The 20,436-nt window shown below is 38.9% G+C and overlaps 1 protein-coding gene across 3 annotated transcripts in view; it reads right to left on the reverse strand.

The window, feature by feature from the left end:
• Window positions 1-7,086: 7,086 nt before the first annotated feature.
• The window catches only part of LOC110461942, a 15,167-nt gene continuing 1,817 nt past the window's right edge, over window positions 7,087-20,436 (reverse strand). Inside the window, exons 1-2 of one of the 3 annotated variants that reach the window (XM_021515695.1) lie at window positions 12,603-12,786; window positions 7,087-9,767 (exon numbers count right to left, since the gene is read on the reverse strand). In XM_021515695.1, coding sequence (XP_021371370.1) covers window positions 8,762-9,706 — 945 coding nt within the window. In that variant the 5' untranslated portion in view covers window positions 9,707-9,767; window positions 12,603-12,786 and the 3' untranslated portion in view covers window positions 7,087-8,761. Of the gene's footprint in view, window positions 9,768-9,898; window positions 9,927-12,602; window positions 12,787-20,436 lie in introns of those variants that run through there. The other 2 variants (XM_021515704.1, XM_021515688.1) reach the window with 2 other exon arrangements.

Raw genomic sequence — 20,436 nt, forward strand, 5'->3', positions numbered from 1 at the left:
ATCTTAAACAACTTCTCTAAAATATTTTGGGCAAAGAGTGACATTATCACATATAACCTAAAGATTGCAGTAAAATGCTTGTAGTGGAGTGGGCAACCCTATATTATTCCCAACATTGTTTTGAAGTAAAGTCCCTAAAATAAGTATATTTTGAAAATAAAATTATCTTAATTACTTCTATTCCTATTCTTGACGAAAACTCTTTGTTGACTCTATACCTTGAAGAAATTCCAGGAAAAGAGTCAAATTATCAAGAGAAAGCTGCTCTTTTCTGATGCTATCACTCTATTCTGTAATCAAGTGATTTGATTAAGAGTGTACAAACCAAGGAATAAGAGGTGAAAATACAAATACTGCCTTACCGGCAAGCTAGGTTTTCCAGCAACGTGGCATAACCCTAGGACGCGCTCACTAGTTCAGGGACGTCGAGTGTGGTCAGTGGCTCGATTGGTGCCCGCGCGCACGTTATATTTGGTGGCAGCGGTGGGATTCTATGGTACATTGAAGACCAGTTACCGATAGATAGTGAAGGTGATCTGGTACACAGAGGAGACCAGAGGCCAAGTCTAGGGACGAGACGTGTTAGATGGGGACTGTATGTTTTTGTAAAAGCAAAGGAATGTGAACGGAAAACACTGCCTTATTGGCAAGCTAGCTTTTCCGGCGATGCTGCATAGCCCTATGATGCGCTCATTTATTCAGCACCGTCGAGCGTGGTCAATGGTTTAGTGGATAACCGCACGCATGTTATACTATGTTTAACTTAGTAACCGGTGACTTTCAGGAAACGCAGGATGAAAATCGGCTCGAGACATTGGAAAGTGTACCGACAACTAGGAACAGACTAGTACCAGAGTGTAGTGTATATAGTTTAGTGTTCTAACCCACAGTTCCCTTCAGAGGGACAACCTGAAACCACCTTACATATAAGAAGAACATCCGTGAGTCTTAAAAAGCAAGTACAACACTTCAGAACAGTCAACAGAGTACCAATCAAGCTTATTCAAATGATCTGGATAGGAAAAACAGAAGGTAAATCGAGGTGCCAGTATGTGAAGTTTGCAAGAACCCACAAAGTTTGCGTAAGTACCAACAAGAGAGACGCATAAGGTTCTAAACCAGGATTTACACAGAGTGGATCTTTAGATCTCCGTTGCTATATCGTCACAAGCAGATACTGTGACTTCAGATGAGTGAGAGGCAACGTTGTGCAAAAATATAGAAATATGGATTTGGAATAAGCTTTGGAATAGGTAGTACATTGAATATGTGTATAAATGTGTCCCACACTTTTACGGAGACTCCCGAGACTGAGAGGTATTCTGGAGAAAAGACCAAATCTCAGAATGTGGCAGTCAGCAGAGAGGGTATTTTTACCGAAGAGTTGGACCTGTTCATGACCATATCGTTTCTGAGTGTAGAATTGAATATTGTCTTTGTCGTGAAAGACGGATATCGTAAAAGATGGATGACCACGTATATGACATCAACTTAGTATACTGACTCGTTCATGCAGAAGGAATGAAGACCAGTGTCATCACTTACTCGTCAAGAAAGCCAAGATAAACCGCATGTACCGGACATCAACATAAATATTAGAGAAAAAATTGTAATTGGCTGTTCATAATCGGATATATTCTTGCTGATGGGTATGAACTTGATTATCAGGGTAGTCGACAATCACATGATGAAATAATCCTTTTGTCAGGATTAGCTTGATACCAAACGAAGAGTTAGTGGTTGACCTGACGATTACGACCACACATCATATACAAGAAAGCTGGGTACTGATAGTTCTGGCAGAGCCCGGTGGACTTAAGGTATGCCCTGTCACAGAAAATCAACACCAGAATGTGTAAAACAGGCTTTATTGCATAGGCATGGTCTGCATGCAACGTCGCCCTCACTCGGTGAAAATAAATATTGAGTCACGATCAGGTCGTGAGGGAGCTTACTGACTGAATAAGAATAGGAAAGGCAACGAAACGAAGGTCGAATCATTTTCACTGCGCAGATATTTGTATGGACGATATCTTGATATACCACTACTCATTTCGTGTCAAACAAGGTATCCTGCATTGCACCATCAATGCAGGATACCTTGTTGGACACGAAATGAGTAGTGGTATATCAAGATATCGTCCTTACAAATATCTGCGCAGTGAACATGCTTCGGTCATATTAGGGGAGAAAATGATTATGGTAGGTAATTCCTCCGATAGGCGCTGTTAGGTGGTCTACCAAGAAAATACGAGGCGGCGCTAAGAAGGATTGTGTGGGTCTTCTCGGAGATGAAATGCTGAGGATTCCCTGTACATTTTTCTGCGCTAGAGATCACTGGGAAGAAACCGGGAAAGAGCATCACTGAGGCTTTTGTCGACAGCAAAGAAGTCACCCAGGTACATCTGGTGGAGGAAGTCACCAAGGTACATCTGGTGGAGGAAGTCACCCAGGTACATCTGGTGGAGGAAGTCACCCAGGTACATCTGGTGGAGGTAGTCACCTCGGTACATCTGGTGGAGGAAGTCACCCAGGTACATCTGGTGGAGGAAGTCACCCAGGTACATCTGGTGGAGGTAGTCACCCAGGTACATCTGGTGGAGGTAGGCAGCCATAGACACGCCGAGGACCGTCTATTGAGGGCGTGTCTTGTCGATTCAGCTTTAGAGATTTTAATTAATATTCAGCAGATTCTTGTTTCTCTCGGGGCATGTCAAGGTCCTTTATATGATATTCCTTGTTCTCCCGTTAGATGTCCAGCATTGCGCTATCGCAAGGTGACAAATACACCAACATATCGGCTCGACCACATACGCATACATGTGTTCATAGGACGCTTAGCTATAAACCAAACCAAAACCTCTTGTCTTAAAGTCTGCCTTATTTTTAAATACTGAGGACATATTTTCGTTGTGACAATGGAATAAATTGGAATTAAATAAGATATTGGTGAAAATATTTGAGGGTTTTTGTCGGTAGATTGTATGTATCCATCCACAAAATATGTTGGTCTCATTTTTTCTTTGCAACACAGCTGATCATGGGCCTTTGTCAAATCCTCGTACCTAGCTGTTAAACTAGTGAAACATTTACCAATGCTTAACAGTAGATTTCATTGATTTCATTGATTAAGGTATTTTTCCTTGGCTCATGTCGGTGCAGGAAATTTTTTATGGACTCATCATATGTCTTCAATATATATATATATATATATATATATATTGTGTGATTTAGCGTTTTCGAAATAGCCAAGGTCAAATGAAAGCGGGTGCCTAGGGTGAGGGTACCCAAAATGGAACACGTTTAAAAGAAAAAATATTAATATTTCCTATTTAGTTACTGAAACACCAAATCTTGTACTGTAATGAAACAATACATGCCTTTATCCTTCATTTTATGTATTTCATGGATATCAACAGTGCGCGTGTCTTTTTAAAGAGAACATTTTGGTGAGTCAGAATCATTTGGAAGTTTAAGCTGACCGAGTACCAAACATGGAACACCTCATAAAGCATTATCTGACAACATTTAAAATGTTTGGGTTCTTTCATTTCAAATAAGTTTTGACAATATCTGAGAAATTTTTAGTCATTAATTTATAAAAAAAAATAAAAATCGTTTGAACAAATATCCCTCCCTTTTGTTTTCGGTGATGTCCCCCTAGGGCGAGGGTACCAAAATGGAATGTTGTGTTCAAAATACTTCAAACTATATAAACTTTTATTAAGAATAACATACAATTTATTTGCATTGCGGAATAATAAAAAAAAAGGCTGCATCATATATATTAATAGCGTTCCATACTGGGTATCATTCCATTTTGGGTACCCTCAACCTAGGGAGACATCGCCGAAAACAAAAAGGGAGGGATTCTAAAAACATATATACGCTAGTTGCAAAGTGTTTCGGGAAACAGGTCAGTTCTGGTTTCGTCAATATTCAAAGGAGAAAACACAGAAGAGGAAAAAAAAAAACGACTGAGCAAGGGGGATCAATGTTAGTCGACTTTGACGATAACATGCTATCAGTGAGATAGTCGGCACAAGATCTGCGCTTAACCTGTCTCCGGCATGCACGCACGCATACACACCACACACGGAGGCACGTCCTTAAAGTCGTGGTCACAACCCGCCGTACTTGCAAGTGCGTGCTGTCTACTTGCAAAAACGTGGGCAAAATTTGGGGATCCGTACGTGATGAGTACCGCCTCAGTACGGATTTGGGAGCACGCAGACACGCCGTAGCACTTTTAGTGCATGAGGAACTTTCGCTGCGTTCGGGATGCGGTCGGGCTACGGATTCACCCAAGTACGGGTGACGCGCGTGCCTTCTACAGTCAATGAGCGCACAACGCACTGACTCCGTGAGTCTTTTAAATTTTTCCCATGGTCACTTGCTCTACGGACGGCGCACTTAGCATGTGCGTGCTGCGCACGTGATAAGTGCGTGGTCTGTGCTTACCCGGCACTTCCCCAGTTCTACTGTCCAATGAGCACGCAGAACTGACGCGGACCGTACCGAGTAAGCACGTGCTCCGCACTTACAACGCACGTTGTGCGCACTGATTTCTGCAGTATATATAAAAGCCGAGCGACATTGGGCGGAAAAACTCACGTTCATCGCACTTCCACGCACTTACAACATGCGAGTGGGTAAGGACACCGTACGTGAGCAGCACGTGTAAGTACGGCCTCCGTACGATGCACGCAACCGCTCAGGGCCAGGCCACGTGCTTACACCTTGCGCAACCGTGCGAGTGACGTGCGTTGACGTACTCTCTCCCTGCTCTTGCCACTCCCTCCCAACGTTCTTCCCAAAAAACGTACGGACAAAAAACACGCACGGTGGGTTGTGACCGGGCCTTAAATTACCTTAGCTGTTGATAGGACGTTGAACCTGCAGGAGTATCAAACTAAATAAGGAAAGACACATTGTGTTAGTAGTGTTCTACAATGTAAACTATGACCATAGGTGAAATCTTCGTTAAATAGCATTGTCGGTCTTGAACATATAAGTAATGAAATAACAAACATTAACATATGCTCCTTAAGTATCCATGAAGTGACTTGGATGGAGAAAACTTGAAGGAAAATGTGAAAGGATTCCCTGAATGGCACGTGCTTCCACTGGCTATATCACAGCTAATGAAGCTAACGGGGCTAAACCAAACAAGATCACCCGATTGAGGGTTTGAGACATTCTTTGCATGGTTTTTCAGCCGTGTTTGTTTTGTACTTATTTGACGTATATCACATGGAAGAGCATGTCGTTATTTTGTGAAGAGGTTTTAGACGAATTGAAACGCGATCAGTGAACCAAAAGGTATTCATCAAGGTATATTACAGGTGCAGTTCTGAGTACACGTGCTAAGCGCTTTACCTTACAGGATTGGCAATGGGTCAGGGATCAACCAACTGTTTATATATACAGTAATTACATCGTTAAATCCTCCTGGTTAATACATACTTACACGAAGTGTCAGTATTATACACTTGGCGAGTGTCAACTATTGGTACCTTTGTTCGTTGAAGCATGCAGTTACCTTGCAGGTCGAGATTAAGAAAATAATTTACCCGCTTAGGACATTTGTAAGAGGTGAATTTTTGGGAGAGCCCCTTAAGTCTACTCTGGGACACGAAAGTGTGAGAATATATCTGCCACACTTATCGCAATATTTGGATTTTTTTTTGTTTTGACTTCGTTTCCAGTAACGCCTTTCTTGGCAATGCCGGTACATTGTCTTTAGCTTCGATAATGTGCGTTCGACCAAATGGAGATTGTTAAAGGTTCTGTCCCTTGAAAGAGACACACTAAAGTCCTGATAATTAGCACTCGTCGCTATTTGACGCTCAGCTTTAGATAGGAAGACGGCTATGACTGGTTACCCTATTGTCAGTGTAATGTGACCGGGAGGAGTACAACCTCAATGCCCTCAATTTGGCCCTCGGCACCCCTGGAATATGTCATAGCAAAATTGAAGAAACAACCTGACCAGGCTGATTACTGCCCTTTGAAGATTACAAACAAACTAGTCTTCTTGTCTTATCCAAAAGATGGCGCATACTAATTCTTTAATTTTGCTAAGACATATTCCAGGGTAGCAGAGAGCGGAAGTGAGCGTAACCCCTGAATATCGAGGATGTATTTGGACCGAAACTAAGGTGTTCACAGTAATTTTACATATCTTAGGGTTTAATATCAACTTTCGGTAAAAATGCCCCCCACCCTCCCCAATGATGATATATACGAGGGCATTTTAACCGAAATTTGATCTTAAACCCTAGAATATGTCAAATTACTCTGAACACCTTAGTTTAGGTCCAAATATAGCTGTAACAAATTCTCAAGTCCCTGTGTAATCACATTGCGCTACTACTTTGTTTTGTTGGGTTTCGTTCTTAGTAGGTATTATATACTTGACTGGCTTAAGAAAATCCATCCGCACCTCGAAACCTACGCACGTGGATGACGCACACGTATTATTAAAGAGGACAGGCCTAAGGAATGTCTATAAGTTAATCAAGTTTTTATATCATTTATTTTTGTTCGAGTTTAACATCCTTGCGACATCCGAGTCAAAGACAAGTGTCTAAGGGAACAACCGCCGATTTCCTTTATTTATTGTTTTGTATCACGTTATTGTATTTCTAGACGTAAGGACATTGACAATACATGGTGTGATAGTGTCCGTGTAAGCTCAAGAATTTCTTTTAAAACGAATATGTACGTACAACATTCATGGTTAACAATACCGGGTATAAGGTTGCGGCAATATTTTCAATAATCTTGAAATAAGATGCAAAGCCACAGAATTTGAAAAGCAACGGCTTGTTACCAGAAAAATCCCTCGAATAGAACCGAAAGCCGTAGGGTCTGAGTGTCAGTTGTTTCAAGAATGGTTCCACGGTTAAGACACACAGCCGTAAGGCCCGCGTCTCAATTGTTACCAGAATAGTTCCCCGGATGGGACTTTAAAGCCGTAGGCCCCATATTCAAGGACTCGTTACCAGAAAAGTCAATCGGTTACGACTTCCACGATATTTGTAATCAGCCATGTCTTGCGAACAAAATAAAATTCCATAGTTCTTATCACATTTTTTATTTTATGAACAAACATGTGGGATGTATTATAATCCATTTGTTACAGTGAATGTCATTGGTCAATCAAATATATTTACATTTCCACTGCAAGTTCCTCTATGGGCGTTATCATAAGTAATTGCATTCATAGGGCTATGAACGCAGTTGGATCAGTGTCATTTCGAAGCTTCTCCTCTCGCCTCGAATAACACGAGACAACCTTTAGAAGCAAACATTTTGATGACGTTGGGCTGTTCCATGAATCTCGTTTGCACTGGCGACATAAACACGGCGTTATCGAAAGCATAAGGGAATATTTAGGTCAATAATAAGTAAAATTTAGAATATAAATATGAGGAGTGAACGGCAGGCTTCATGGTTTATATGTTTGCATCATATTTGCGTTCATACCGGCATGAACATAAAACAATAATCCGTTTTATCCTTATATAATATGTTTGTTGTGTTATAACGATTGTCATTGGCAAGTTGGCAGTAGAAGCTCTTTAGGTGTGCCTCAGCGAATGTTTAAAAACAAATCTAACAACTAACAAACTGACTCAAGACAAATAAGTAATCATCCGATATCACTAGGGCAATAATAAATCTTTATACGTATATTTACATTTCTCCCTTTTCATACACATTGGTACAACTTGGGATTTACGCAAGTGGAATTTGCCAGAAATTCTATTGTAACGTTATCAAACTAAATTCAGTTGTATTGCATAGCTGCCTTAAAAACTATAGCTAATTACAACAGCTGAACGAAGGTATTTATATTTCAACAATAAAGTAAAAAAAGAGTCATCCCAGGGGAATGTATTCATATACGCCTAAAGAAAATAATGTGGTATATATACTTCAGTAACAATCATTATAATTGTAACACAATATGATCATATTCACCTTGTTATACGACATCATAACATGGTATAATGTCGCATACCACGTCACCGGAGTTTTAAATCTCAAGAAAACTGTTCTCCTCGCATCGTGACTCAAATCATGTCTGTATGAATCGCTGGCAAAGGAATAATTAAGTCTTGTTGAAGACTTTAATTCAATACAGATGTCCGTATTCATGGACATCATTGACATCCGCTGAACTGTGCTGTCAGGACAGATTATCAACACGCTATATAGCGTTGTACGCAATTACGTGGTACACTACATATTTTGACGTCATACTTAGCTGTGTAATGAAGTGAGGACTAATAATCAGACAAAATATACAAACATCTTCAATATAACATATAGGAATGTAGCATTCCAAACAAAATAAAATTATATATGAACTGTTTAATTGTCTCTTTGACGTGACTACTTCCGGTGGATGATTCATTACCCTGTACACAGAAGATCACACCGCACAACTCTAATGAATATTTATTAGGCCGATCGAACTTGATGATTTCGCTTTTCTCGATTTAAGTGACGTCATTGATTTAAACGTTTGAATTCAATCTCTGTAGTAAGCTCAGTTAGGGATTATATTTCTTTTATGTTCCAATCAAATGACGAGGATGGAACTTTCGTGATCCGACGTACGCATGCAGTTTAAATACACCATGGCGAAGTCGAATTGTTATCACTGTCATCATTTAGTCACCTCGAACTGTTTTTACTATTATCCACAGACAAAATACGTGCTTAAACAGAACATTGTGATGGGCAATCCTCACAAAGTGGTTTTGGAGCGCCTGAGCATGTTTATTGGCGGGAGCTGATTTAGTGACGAATCGTTCATTGTCGTCGACGGTTTTATAACATCCTTTCTTGTTGGCAGCGTCGGCATGGTCGGCGCCGTTTTCACCGACCTTGCCGTCTGAGGACCGGCTCGTGCGGATTTTATGATTTCTATGCTAACATTCGGGTCGTCAGCAAAGTTAGCTCGAAGTCGAAATCTGAACAATGGATTTTTCGATGTAAGTCCTTCTCGTATCTTTTTCAGAATGTTTTTTGTGATAAGTGACTCGTGTTTGACTTTCTGTTCACGAATATAATTGTTCACCCATGTGGTATCCGCTAGGGGCCACAACTCTTCTTCTATCACTGGCGTTTCCGGTTCCGGTGTTTTGACCTTGATCTGAGAGTTTTTGCCCACTCCTATCGGCTGTAGCCTTAAGCGTGTGATACCACGACGACTCATTAACTCTGCAGCTTTCTCTTCATCACTTTTCTTTTCCGTCATATCCTCCTCTTCCTCATTTTCTGGTTTTGTGTCCTCCAATTTCAGTTCAAGACTGTCTCGGTTTTTTTCGGCACTTGGCACGTTTTGGTCATCCGATTCCACATTGTCTATCGCCTGAGAAAGTAGCATATCAAATTCTCGAATAGATTCATTCATGGATTTCTGTTTTTCGAACACTAAAGCCCATCGTCTGAGCGTTGTCCGCTTTTTTGAGTCATATGTACTGTTGAGATGCAGACGTGCTTTCTCGAACCTTTTAATCTGACGCTGAAGACCTTCATTTTCAAGCTTGTTGCTCCGATAAATGACCTCTCCCGTCTTACTCTTCGAGACACTGATTGCTCCCTTCATGACCCGTATTGTATTGAGTGTTTTCCGCTTGTTACTGTCTCCGTCAATCTTAAATAGGGAACTCACCATTTTGGCATTCATATTGAATTTCCGATGGTAAATTTTTGTCGACAGCTGTTTGATTTTCTTTAAACCGTTTCATCTACAACGAGAATAAAAATGTCCGTATTAAAAATCTGTGTTGTTGAATAGCATAATTACTTTCCGTCGTGTGGCGAGCACAATTGAAATATTAATGCTCTAATATATATATACAGCGATTTAATAACATACATTTCTAATGATAAATCACAGCTCATTTCTTATACAAATACAAAGGCAATCATATTGTGTACTTAGCCGAGAACATTAACGGTGTGGCGATTAAATAATGGTGAACGAGGATCAGGGGCCAATGGGCTGACTCTTGTGTCACTAATAAATACCACACGTGACCCCTGACACCAAGGGTCGGAACTACTGATAGTGCCTCATCCATGAGATTGAAAATACTGAGGTAATATGTTCATGACTACCAGGATTTACAATATTAATGTTTCTTGACTCCGCGGGTAACAATATTAATGTTACCTGATCCCCGAGGGTAACATTATTAATGTTATCTGACCCCCGAGGGTAACACTATTAATGTTACCTGACACTCGAGGGTGACAATATTAATGTTATCTGATCTCCGAGAGTTACAATATTAATGTTACCTGATCTCCGAGAGTAACAATATCAATGTTATCTGACCCCCGAGGGTAACAATATTAATGTTACCTGACCCCCGAGGGTAACACTATTAATGTTACCTGACCCCCGAGGGTAACACTATTAATGTTACCTGGCCCTCGAGGGTGACACTATTAATGTTACCTGACCCCCGAGGGTAACACTATTAATGTTACCTGACCCCCGAGGGTAACACTATTAATGTTACCTGACCCTCGAGGGTGACAATATTAATGTTACCTGACCCCCGAGGGTGACACTATTAATGTTACCTGACCCTCGAGGGTGATATTATTAATGTTACCTGATCTTCGGGGAACATGACAATACTGACCTTACCTACACGGCCATTAGTTTGGCCACGCTCTGGTTATTTACTTAATGACATATAATTACAAACACACAAGGTCTATACCGTCGTGAAAATGAAATTATGAAGAGTCCAATTGTCGATGCCTGATTGCCGTGTAATGACACAAGTTATCTTGTTTTTTAAACAATTTTGAAAAGATTCTTGTAATCACTTCCCTCAATTGGTCGAATCTTGAATGCAGTCATGTCAGACACAGCTCATCAACTAATCTAAGATATCTATAACATAGCTTCTTTGATACGAAAATAACAAAGCGAACCTTGTTTCATTATTTTGGGAGAAAGAAGTGACAGAAAATGAAGAGATATTTTGTCTGCATTCTGTATAAGCAATATATGACCCAAAATCTGTTATTCAATCTCGTATTATTTGGTTTGTAAGAAAATCATCATTTTAAAATTTCGATTTATTTGGAGGTAGACCAAGACCTAATTTAGTTTGTAAATGGCCGTCTATGGCTTTTATTACTGTTTGTATTACTCAAATACGCATTTGTTCAAATAAATGGATTCTAGTTACTTTAGCAGCTGATTTTAAGGCTATATTAAAGTGTACACTAGTATTCTAAAATATCTATATAACCTTAACACAAATTTCACTTATGATGTGTAAGGTAGAATATATCTTCAACACACATATCACAGATACAATGTTTTCAAGTGGCATATATCTGTAAATCTTGTTTATCATGAAATAATGTATTACGATATCCGATACATTACATTAAAGACCAGTGATAACACCAAAAGACCAGAAATCTATTCGAATTTGTATCTAAATATATTGATTGAAATTACTGACGAAATAGCCTTCGATGTGATACGGGTGAATTTATTGCGTTTGAAGGATAACATAAAAATCCAGAAGAGTAATATTTGTTTCTTTGTTTGTGTTTTACGTCCTATTAACAGCTATGGTCATTTAAGGACGTGCTTTTGGTTTCGGTGGTGGAGGAAAGCCGGAGTTCCCGGAGAAAAACAGACGACCTACGGACAGTACATCGCGACTTCCTTACGTAGGTCTCGAGAATAGTCACTCGTGATATAGAGTAAAAATCTATATCACAAGTAACTGAAAGAGATGTATACTTAAATCTGAAATAATAATACCAACAATAAATATACTCTAATCCTAACATAAAATACTAGCATACATTGTTATTATAAATGCTAGCATACTCAATATTATTTTAAAACATTTTATAAAATCCTACATACTCTCACTTTATGTGTATGTTGTCTTTAACAATGTGCGTCTGTGTACAGATATTCTAACAATAAATCATGAGGTTTTACCTGATTAATTACCAAAAATATATGACTTGAAGAACATCAGTGATTTGTCGGAGGGGTTTTTCTGCTCTCTATACTGTGTTATTATAATTTCATATAAAAACACACAACACTATATTTGATGTGGACTTTCGATATTTTTCAAGGACTTCTCTCAGAAATAAAGAAATATTTCTACCTTTATTTCCGATATCCTGTTTTTAAACTCCGACACAACTTGTGCCCGAATCGAGGAGCCGAACCCGCACCTACTGGGTTAGCACACACTGAGGCGTAAACACTGTAGACCCCTGGATTTACCAGAGATGGTAGAATATAGTTATGCTATGAATTAACACTGAAAATCAAACACAGTTTGTTTCACTTCAATCGTATACATACTATGTTGTAGCGCTAAATCATGATATATATTACTTAAAAATTGTCCCCGATCCGCAGATATATGGTTTGCTTATATAAGTCCGTTCATAATACACAAACCTAATATTGTTTTCTAAAATAAAAACAGTAAATAAATATTTTAATAAATTCAATTAATGGTATCCTAAACTTGACACAAATAGGTTCAAATTAAATATCAAATGAAAAGTAATTATACCTTCTGGCGTCTTTGTGATTCCCGGGGGTGACATTGTACCTATTTGATCTATATAAGTACTGTGTTGTCTGTATATAAGTATCTAGTCTGTACACACCCGCCAGTACCGCCTCAGAGTATCAGCTCCTCTGTATCACACCCTTCCCGGCACTGATCACCCCAGTCCCCGACAACGGATCAGTGCCATGTATTAGGTTAATCTCGGAGCACAAAGTAAAACGGGATTACTGGAATAAGATTATTTCTTTTAAACATCTGAATCATGATTACTTTCGTATATACGTGTATTGAACTCGTAGAGGTCAGCACATCGACAAAACAGAATATAGGTAAAACAAACATTGATTGTTCACCGTGTTGGAAGACTAACGTCGGCACTAAAATACGTAAAAGTGTTGTCGAAAGACACACAGGGATCTGGAAAGTAGCAGTGGGCTTGTTTTGACCAATCCTGATGTTTAGAGAGTAATACATGACGTGTTAAGGACTTGTGTAAGTTAAAGGGTTAAAATCCCACTTGACTTTAGAAGTAAAATCATTGTTTACCAGATATAGTCCCCTCGTCATATCGCATTAAAGATTCTCGTACCAATGGTGGTAAAACAATGTAGCTATGTATTGGAAACTTTATCCCGGGTATGGCTATATTATTGATAAAGATTGCTGAAAAGAAAAATGCACCTTCCGGATTTTTTATGAATTAGTCCTAAACAAAAAGACATGAAGCTACACTGCTCGTGTATCTATGAATCGGAATGAAAATGAATTTATTCATCTCAATCGGCTATGAAGGAAGTAGAAAAAGAGTATTGCAGAACTTTGGATAATGTAAAACTAAACCCTTTAGCGAAGTTTCACGAGCCCTAAATAGCAAAACAATGCACAGAGAAAAAACAACAGAACAATGTTTAGTTTTGAGGACGAGGCAGGTTTTGGTGGGTGATAGATTACATGAGGACTCTTATCTGCTGTAAGGAGAAAAGAAGGAACAAGTGAAACACAAAACAGGAATAAAACAGATTAAAGAATGTTCCTCTCTCTGCTGTGAAAAGAAATGGTCAAAAGGACAATGGTTACCATTCTGTCCATAGCTTTTGAACAGGACCAAGAAAGAGAACACGATAAACTGTTTATAACGTGTACGGTGAAGCACGATAGACTGTTTATAACGTTTCCGCCGAGCACGATAGACTGTTTATAACGTTTACGGTGAATCACGATAGACTGTTTATAACGTTTACGGTGAATCACGATAGACTGTTTATAACGTTTACGGTGAAGCCCGATAGACTGTTTATAACGTTTCCGGCGTGCACGATAGACTGTTTATAATGTTTACGGTGAAGCACGATAGAATGTTTATAACGTTTACGGTGAAGGACGATAGACTGTTTATAACGTTTACGGTGAAGCACGATAGGCTGTTTATAACGTTTACCTCGAAGCACGATATCCTGTTTATAACGTTTACGGTGAAGCACGTCAGACTGTTTATAACATTTTCGGTGAAGCACGATAGACTGTTTATAACGTGTACGGTGAAGCACGATAGACTGTTTATAACGTTTACGGTGAGGCACGATAGACTGTTTATAACGCTTACGGTGAAGCACGATAGCCTGTTTATAACGTTTCCGGCGTGCACGATAGACTGTTTATAACGTTTACGGTGAAGCACGATAGACTGTTTATAACGTTTACGGTGAAGCACGACAGACTGTTTATAACATTTTCGGTGAAGCACGATAGACTGTTTATAACGTTTACGGTGAAGCACGATAGACTGTTAATAACGTTTACGGTGAAGCACGATAGACTGTTTATAACGTGTACGGTGAAGCACGATAGACTGTTTATAACGTTTACGGTGAAGCACGATAGATTGTTTATAACGTTAACGGTGAAGCACGATAGACTGTTGATAACGTTTGACGATAGACTGTTTATAAAGTTTCCGGTGAGGCACGATATACTGTTTGTTACCTTTGTGGTGAAGCACGATAGACTGTTTATAACGTTTACGGTGAAGCACGATAGACTGTTTATAACGTTTACGGTGAAGCACGATAGACTGTTTATAACGTTTACGGTGAAGCACGATAGACTGTTTATAACGTTTACGGTGAAGCACGATAGACTGTTTATAACGTTTACGGTGAAGCACGATAGACTGTTTATAACGTTTACGGTGAAGCACGATAGACTGTTTATAACGTTTACGGTGAAGCACGATAGACTGTTTATAACGTTTACGGTGAAGCACGATAGACTGTTTATAACGTTTACGGTGAAGCACGATAGACTGTTTATAACGTTTACGGTGAAGCACGATAGACTGTTTATAACGTTTACGGTGAAGCACGATAGACTGTTTATAACGTTTACGGTGAAGCACGATAGACTGTTTATAACGTTTACGGTGAAGCACGATAGACTGTTTATAACGTTTACGGTGAAGCACGATAGACTGTTTATAACGTTTACGGTGAAGCACGATAGACTGTTTATAACGTTTACGGTGAAGCACGATAGACTGTTTATAACGTTTACGGTGAAGCACGATAGACTGTTTATAACGTTTACGGTGAAGCACGATAGACTGTTTATAACGTTTACGGTGAAGCACGATAGACTGTTTATAACGTTTACGGTGAAGCACGATAGACTGTTTATAACGTTTACGGTGAAGCACGATAGACTGTTTATAACGTTTACGGTGAAGCACGATAGACTGTTTATAACGTTTACGGTGAAGCACGATAGACTGTTTATAACGTTTACGGTGAAGCACGATAGACTGTTTATAACGTTTACGGTGAAGCACGATAGACTGTTTATAACGTTTACGGTGAAGCACGATAGACTGTTTATAACGTTTACGGTGAAGCACGATAGACTGTTTATAACGTTTACGGTGAAGCACGATAGACTGTTTATAACGTTTACGGTGAAGCACGATAGACTGTTTATAACGTTTACGGTGAAGCACGATAGACTGTTTATAACGTTTACGGTGAAGCACGATAGACTGTTTATAACGTTTACGGTGAAGCACGATAGACTGTTTATAACGTTTACGGTGAAGCACGATAGACTGTTTATAACGTTTACGGTGAAGCACGATAGACTGTTTATAACGTTTACGGTGAAGCACGATAGACTGTTTATAACGTTTACGGTGAAGCACGATAGACTGTTTATAACGTTTACGGTGAAGCACGATAGACTGTTTATAACGTTTACGGTGAAGCACGATAGACTGTTTATAACGTTTACGGTGAAGCACGATAGACTGTTTATAACGTTTACGGTGAAGCACGATAGACTGTTTATAACGTTTACGGTGAAGCACGATAGACTGTTTATAACGTTTACGGTGAAGCACGATAGACTGTTTATAACGTTTACGGTGAAGCACGATAGACTGTTTATAACGTTTACGGTGAAGCACGATAGACTGTTTATAACGTTTACGGTGAAGCACGATAGACTGTTTATAACGTTTACGGTGAAGCACGATAGACTGTTTATAACGTTTACGGTGAAGCACGATAGACTGTTTATAACGTTTACGGTGAAGCACGATAGACTGTTTATAACGTTTACGGTGAAGCACGATAGACTGTTGATAACGTTTACGGTGAAGCACGATAGACTGTCTATAACGTTTGACGATAGACTGTATATAACGTTTACGGTGAAGCACGATAGACTGTTTTTTACGTTGGTTGTGAAGCACAATAGACTGTTTATAACGTTTACGGTGAAGCACGATAGACTGTTTATAACGTTTACGGTAAAGCACGATAGACTTTTGATAACGTTTACAGTGAAGCACGATATACTGTCCGTGTCCTCTGAGGAAAGCACAGCATACATTGCTTCCTATTAAAAGGAGGCAAACACGCAGATCTAGGAAGTCAGTAGAGCGTTGTAGTATGTATGAGATTTTCAGGCGGCTATTCGACAAGGACCCGCGTTTCCATGCAATGTCTGCAGACGCTATTTGTACAAGGACAGTGTTAAAATGAACCATAGCAAATCAAATTGTATTAAGACGAATTAAAGACGGTTGATTAGATAGATGTGCACATCCGGACAACAATCTTGATGGGTATCTTATACGGGTCATACATGTACATCCACGTTATGATCCAAGTGCAAGCTGATTCTAATTTCCCAAGAGACCATGCACTCGCCTTTCAACAAGGCGGCCGGGGTTCGATTCCCCTATCGGATGTGAAAAAGTATAGTGTCAGCTGCCCGATCACGTGGGTTTTCTCCGAGTACTCAGGTTTCCTCCCTCATTGTGGTGTGATGTTAACATTGACTGAGAGCAAGTAATCCACATGTACATGTGGATACATGAAAAGTGGGGAAAGGAACTTGAAGAAGAGAGTCCTGAACTATGGCTGGATCTTACTGCCGAGATGTAAAACGAGGACGACCAGACGGTAGGAGAATCTGGGTAAAACAAAAAACAGAGACTGGATGGGCTTATCCTTATTAAGTCCCCCAAACAATACACTAGTGAATACGGACATCTGTATTTTTCAGCCATGAACTTGAAAATTGGTACATAAAGGTTTTCAGGGCTGCCGAAAACAATGGAAACAGTTTTGAACAGCTCAGTTGTCATGGTAACGAAATGGAGGCCTCTGATTGGTCGAAAATGGAGGTCTCTGACTGGTCGAAATTTAGCTGTTGTCTGATTCTACCCAAAATTGGTACATAGGGGTTTTCAGGGATTCCGAACACAATGGTAACAGTTTCGAAAAGTTCAGTTGCAATGGTAACGAAATGGAGGCCTCTGATTGGTCGAAATTTATATGTTGTCTGATTCTGCCTAGAATTGGTACATAAGGGTTTTTAGGGATGCCAAACACAATGGTAACAGTTTTGAAAAGGTCAGTTGCCATGGTAACGAAATGGAGGCCTCTGATTGGTCGAAATTTAGATGTTGTCTGATTCTGCCTAGATTTGGTACATAAGGGTTTTAAGGGATGCCGAGCACAATGGTAACAGTTTCGAATAGCTCAGTTGCCATGGTAACAAAATGGAGTCCTCTGATTGGTCGAAATTTATATGTTGTCTGATTCTGCCTAGAATTGGTACATAAGGGTTTTAAGGGATGCCGAACACAATGGTAACAGTTTCGAATAGCTCAGTTGCCATGGTAACAAAATGGAGTCCTCTGATTGGTCGAAATTTAGCTGTTGTCTGATTTTGCCAAAGTTCCTAAATTCAACAGGGGTAGTTTGGGGGACTAATCTGTAACGGCCATCCGTTACAATTATTACTAGTTACATCTTGTGTTTCGAATGATAAAGAAAATGACAGGACAGGAAAAGGATCACCATTATCAAAAGTAGATGATGACAGTGAAATTGAGAATGGGAAAATACGTGTACGGTCAGAATGTGTCTTAAACATAGTATTAAACATGGACTCATTATTTAATCTCCCCCATCCCTGCAACCCTTCCCCATTTACTGACGTTTACAGAATATGTCATGTTCACCATTAAACTCGGCAAGATGACTTTGTCAGTAATTTTTGAAGTACAGTGTGATGTCTCCCATAAATCTATTTGAACTACCATATAATAATAAAACTTTGTTGTTGATCTTATTGCCTTTCTAAGTGGCTATTATACGCCACCATATGTCTTTGTGTTAAACCATCACGTCTCGCTTATAAGACGTAAAAGTGTTTACAGAATGCAATATCCCATCAACTATGCCTGATGTATGGGGGGGGGGGGGGGGGGGGGGGGGGCTTCGAAAAAATGCCACACTCGTTATTTGAGCCTAACTCCTCCTAAATCTCAACATTGTAACGGTTGTAAGATTTGATTTAAATATTCTGATAAATATCTCGTATCTTATCACGTTTTATGACAATTCCTTATGTAGTGTGTTGTTTTTCTATCTATTGCAACCATTACTCAGTACTAAAAGTATAGTATAGCAATTAGCGATATGACATAAAATGTTATTTTATAATGAAACAATGTTACAAAAATCGATAAAGATATTATCAACAAAAATTTACCTGTTTTTAAAGACGCATCCTGGTAGGTTCTTGAAGAGACCCCTATATAGCTCAACCCAAAATGCTTAAATGCCTGCATTCCAATGGCGCGTCTATCGAACGTTATATACACTACATAGTGCAGTTACGACAGGTATCTGTTTAAAACACTTGAAGATTTAAGTCATCAATTTTGAATTCTCTCCAACAAAGTTCGATCTCTACCATAACGTACCACACGGAGTTTGTAAATACAAGACGTGCCAAATTAGATAATATATTATGTATTAATGTAGCAGATCCCCTTCCAGGTCAGATAGCAGTTTAATGATAAATAAACTGTCTCGGTGATGGCCTTTTAATAAGTATTAAGTCGATAAGACGTGCATTAAGCAACATTACCACCGGGGCCCATGTTCGTCGACCCACCGGTGGTAAAGTCACATATTTAAAGTCGTATTTATTTCCGGACGTCTTAAAATATCTCAAATATTTCCTGATTCACGGCTTTACTTGACTTTTATTTTAATCAATACATACAACATTTCTAAAACACGATACAAAAACAAATTATGTTCGTCAGTTTATCAGATTTTCGGAGCCTTAATTGACGTAGAAAATGTGTTAAGTATAGTCACTAAATTGATCGTTAGTCCTGCTTCAAGAACTTGTTGGTTTTTTAAAGGCCCCCACAACAGCTACGGTCATATGAGGAAATCATTAGCACTGTTTATAACAATCTTTAGTTCTCTTTATAAAAATCGTTGGTACTAAATCTTTAAATCGATAAAACTGTCTATAAATCGAAAAACTGTTTTTAAAATCGATAGTACGGTTTATAAAAAAAATCGTTTGCAGAGCTTATATAAATCGTCAACACTCTTTCTAATATCATTGAGAACAGCTTCTGAAAATCTCTATTACTTGTTTTTCATGAATCATTAGCACAGTTTCTATAGATTGTTAGTAACGCATATAAAATACTAAATTAGTAATTCCTATGTGACAACAGTATACTGCTTCTAGAATCGTTACGCGTTTCTATCCACCGTTATAACCGTTTCTAGCAATCGTTAGTACCGTTTCAAGAAACTGTTATAACCGTTTCTAGCAATCGTTAGTACCGTTTCAAGAAACTGTTATAACCGTTTCTAGCAATCGTTAGTACCGTTTCAAGAAACTGTTATAACCGTTTCTAGCAATCGTTAGTACCGTTTCTAGCAATCATAAGTACAGTTTAAAGAAATAGTTAGTACCGTTTCAAGAAATCACTAGTAACAGGAAAAATGCACTTCTACCGTTTCTAGATATCGTTATTGTACTGTTCCTATAAATATTTATTTTTTTATCATATTTTTCTTTTTGATTGTTCACATGTTAGTATACAGTGGAGTACATGACAATTATTACATTGTATTTCATATTGTCTCGCATACTAATGAATTCTATATCTTCTTTTTCATTTTGTTTCTTTTTCCTGTACAATAACAACTGCTTGCGTTCTTATTTTTAGGTAATAAATAATTCTAGATATGATTAACATCGATATTAAGAATGAGCAAAATATGAATTTAAATTCAATTAATCAATGTTCAATGCTGTGCTGATAACGGCCCACTTCGCTACTACTTGGTCGGCTTTTGCACGGGGATATGACAGGATACATTGATTTTCAATTAGCTTATGGTATGATATTGCAGAACGGACCCCGCCAATAGTTGGCATTGTATGTTTGTTTCTGCATGAGTAAATATATTTCTTTATGATGATGATACACATATTCACACTTTCATTTTCAGGA

Source organism: Mizuhopecten yessoensis, unplaced genomic scaffold (assembly GCF_002113885.1).
Source record: "Mizuhopecten yessoensis strain PY_sf001 unplaced genomic scaffold, ASM211388v2 scaffold1407, whole genome shotgun sequence".
Taxonomy (NCBI): domain Eukaryota; kingdom Metazoa; phylum Mollusca; class Bivalvia; order Pectinida; family Pectinidae; genus Mizuhopecten; species Mizuhopecten yessoensis.